General features: G+C 41.2%; 1 protein-coding gene across 1 annotated transcript; it reads right to left on the bottom strand.

The window, feature by feature from the left end:
* Window positions 1,462–3,473, bottom strand: LOC109847802 (putative pentatricopeptide repeat-containing protein At3g01580; the record flags this gene model as incomplete). The annotated part of the gene is made up of 1 exon (XM_020417042.1): window positions 1,462–3,473. A coding segment is annotated over one exon (1,953 nt), but the record flags the coding sequence as incomplete, so codon positions are not given.

Below are 3,473 nucleotides of genomic sequence, written 5' to 3' on the forward strand. Positions count from 1 at the left end.
GTTCTATCCTCTCATAGAGTTTTATAGTATATCCGAGAGCGACTTCTCCCATAGCTGGAGTTATCTTCTTCCTACAAGAGGGTTTGCAAACAAACCAAAGTGGGAAAAAGAACAACATTTGACCTTCATCGCTTGAGATCGAGTTACTCTTCCTTCAAGGCATGAACTTCACAAAGGGGCGGGTCAATACCTTCCATCTCGTCATATAGTCCACGGAGATACCAATCTATCTCTATCGGCACATTGTCAAGATCCCACCTAAATAGAAACGTACAATGTCCTCATCCTCCCGATTTGAGCGGAAAACATGCCTCCTATACACTGTCACCTTCAAAGTCACCATCTCCTTCAACACTGGTTCCAAAACCATCCCCTTCAACGACACCTGCTCCATCACCGGCCTCATCGCCATCACCATCTAAGAATCCAGTACCTAAAGTCACGGTTAACAACTACTTCAACATACCATATATTTAGAATATTTTACTTTCGCTCAAGTACCACCTGCTCAACTTTCTCCACCGCCAGTCTCAACTCCACCACCATCGTGGGGGCAACAACGTGCACGCGGAGACCGATTTCTCCTCTTGTGCAACTATTGATACTAACAATGTCTCAATATATAGTAAACACTTGCTATTACAGTTGGCGTCGCAGTCTTGGCAATGCTTTTGGTTATCTTAGTATTAATGTTTGCCATTGGACTCTTTTTGTTTTCTTCTTTTGAATTAGTTTAACAGGATATCATTTAGTTTGTAATGTCTCTTTTTGCTTTTTCGAAATAAAGGTTATAGATTAATGCAACTTATTTTTATCTTCATCTATTCGAATCCTTGTGTGATCCTGATGTTATTGGGTGAAACAAAAATTACAAATGCTAATCTTTATAAATAACAACATTGAACATACTTATATGTCTAACACTGGCCATTAATGTACTGTTAGCAAAGGTTTAAGTGCCAATATGTCAACTAAAAGTGGGTTATTAGGGTTTTTAACTTGGATTTGTTTTAGAGTGGTGATGTTGGTTGATGGGTAAATTGTTTGTTATTTTGAGTTTGATGTCTTTTCGATGTTAACAAGTAAAATTTCGCTGCTCATCGCTGTATATAATAATTGAAAGTTTGCCTGTGTATGACCTATTGTGTATTTATCCTGTGACTGATTCTCTCTATTCTCATATGTTTTAAAAGAGATTTGTGAACGTTAATTTGTTTTGGCTATGTGTTAGATGCTACCAAGTACCAAGTTTGTCCAGAGAACTTAGAACGTGGATCCCTGTTCAGTCATCGTTTCTTATAAAGAAGATGGAGATGAGTTGTCTAGGAAATTTCCTATGAGGGGCTTTCCAACAATTATGGGGAACCATACTAATGAGATATTCCACGTCACTTATTTCTCAACATGGTAGCCTACTGCAAAGACTTTTTTTGTTGATTATGTTTTGTTTGATTTACAAAATTAATAAAAGCACAACCGTTTCCATTAGGGGAAAAAAAAGATTTTGTCAGTGAATAATTTCACAATTCCCACTGAACATCCTCAATCTTCACATGATCACCAACACAAGCTTCCCCTCTCATTCTCATCTCCAACCTCTTCAAAATCTCGCAAATCCCCTCCCACGCTCTATGCACTCCCTCCCCTGCCAAAAAACTATGCACCTCATTACCAACCTCAATCAAGCTATACCCAGGATTTTTCCTCAACCCTCTCTCCTTCATCAAGCCTCTAACCTCTGCAGCATCACTCCACATCCCATCAAATGCATACAAATTACTCAACAAATTATAATACCCAGCATGTTTAGGCTCCATATCGAGCAAAATTCTCCCTACCGACTTCCCCATCTCGACATTTTCATGTACCCTACACCCAGCAAGCAATGCACACAATACATGAGGCCTTATCGAGCCCAAAGCTTTCTCAACGAGCTCCATTGCTTCGCTAAGCTCTCCATTGCGACCAAGGAGATCAACCATTATTGCATAATGCTCTGAAACAGGACTCAATCCAAAATATTTGCTCATACTATCAAATATCCTTTTCCCTTGGGAAACTAAACCAGAATGACTACAGGCTGATAAGACTGATACAAATGTTACATTATTAGGATTCACTGAAGACTGAATCATATGATTGAAGGTTTCAATGGCTTTGATACCGAGCCCATGAATGCCATATCCAGCGATCATTGAGCTCCATACCACTACATCTTTCTCATTGATGATATCAAATAGTTTAACAGCTTCATCTAAGCTACCACATTTAGAGTACAAATCTACAAGGGCAGCACCAATGAAGGGTTTATTCTCGAAACCGCTTATGATTGAGTAATTGTGAAAGCAACGAGCTTGACGAAGAACACCTAATTGTGAGCATGACGTTAGAGCTTTCACCATTGTAACCGCATCAGGCTCAACTCCATTTGATAACATAGTAACGAAAAATTTTAAGGATTCGTCGGCATAGCCATTTTGAGCACATCCGCTGATAACCGCAGCAAATGAAACTGTATCTTTTTTTGGCATTCTGTTAAAGAGACTCATCGCCTCGGTATAACATGAGCATTTCATGTACATATCGATGAGAGAAGTTGAGACTGCAGTATCCAATTCAAAGCCTTTTTGTACTGCAAGCTTATGGATTTTCTTTCCTTCTTCTAAATCGAGAGCAAGCGTGCACGCTTGAATAACGCTAATTGCAGTAATTTCATTGGGTTCCAATGGCATTCTTCGATAAATTTCCAATGCTTTAATCGGCTCCCCATTACGTGTATAACAACCTATCATCGAGCTCCAACTGATTAAATCCCTTCCATGCATTTCCTCAAACATTTTCTCTGCACTCCAAACGGCTCCCAATTTCGAGTACAAATTCAAAAACGAATTCATCAGCGACAAACTCAACACCAGTCTCATTCTAATCACATACCCATGACAGCATTTCGCTGCCCTCAAATCCCCCAATTGCCCAATCGCTGCAACCAAACTTATGACAGTCACAGGATCAGGAATCACTGCATTCTCAACCACCATTAAAGAAAAAAACTTTACAGCCTCATCAGCATAGCCATTTCGCTGAAACCCGGTAACCACCGAAGTGCACAGCACAGCATCCGGGTTCGTGAACCCATCAAAAACTACAACAGCATCATCCATCACACCACATTTTGAATAAAATTCAACAAGTGCGGCACCCACGAACTTATCCAAGCTAGCAAACGGGGTTTTGATTATGAGCCCGTGGATGGCTTGGCCGAGGCCGAGCTCGCCGAGACTGGCGCAGGATTTGAGGGCGATGGGGAAAGTGAAGGGGTCGGGTTTGGAAATGCGCGGGAAAAGGAGGAGGGATCGATGCCATTGGTGGGATTTGGAGTGGGATCGGAGGATGGAGTTGAATAGGTGGGTGTTTGGGTTGGGAATTTCGTCGAACAGTTTGCGGGCGGTGGAGGGGGAGGTGAGGTTACCGTA

Source organism: Asparagus officinalis, chromosome 7, assembly GCF_001876935.1.
Source record: "Asparagus officinalis chromosome 7, Aspof.V1, whole genome shotgun sequence".
Taxonomy (NCBI): domain Eukaryota; kingdom Viridiplantae; phylum Streptophyta; class Magnoliopsida; order Asparagales; family Asparagaceae; genus Asparagus; species Asparagus officinalis.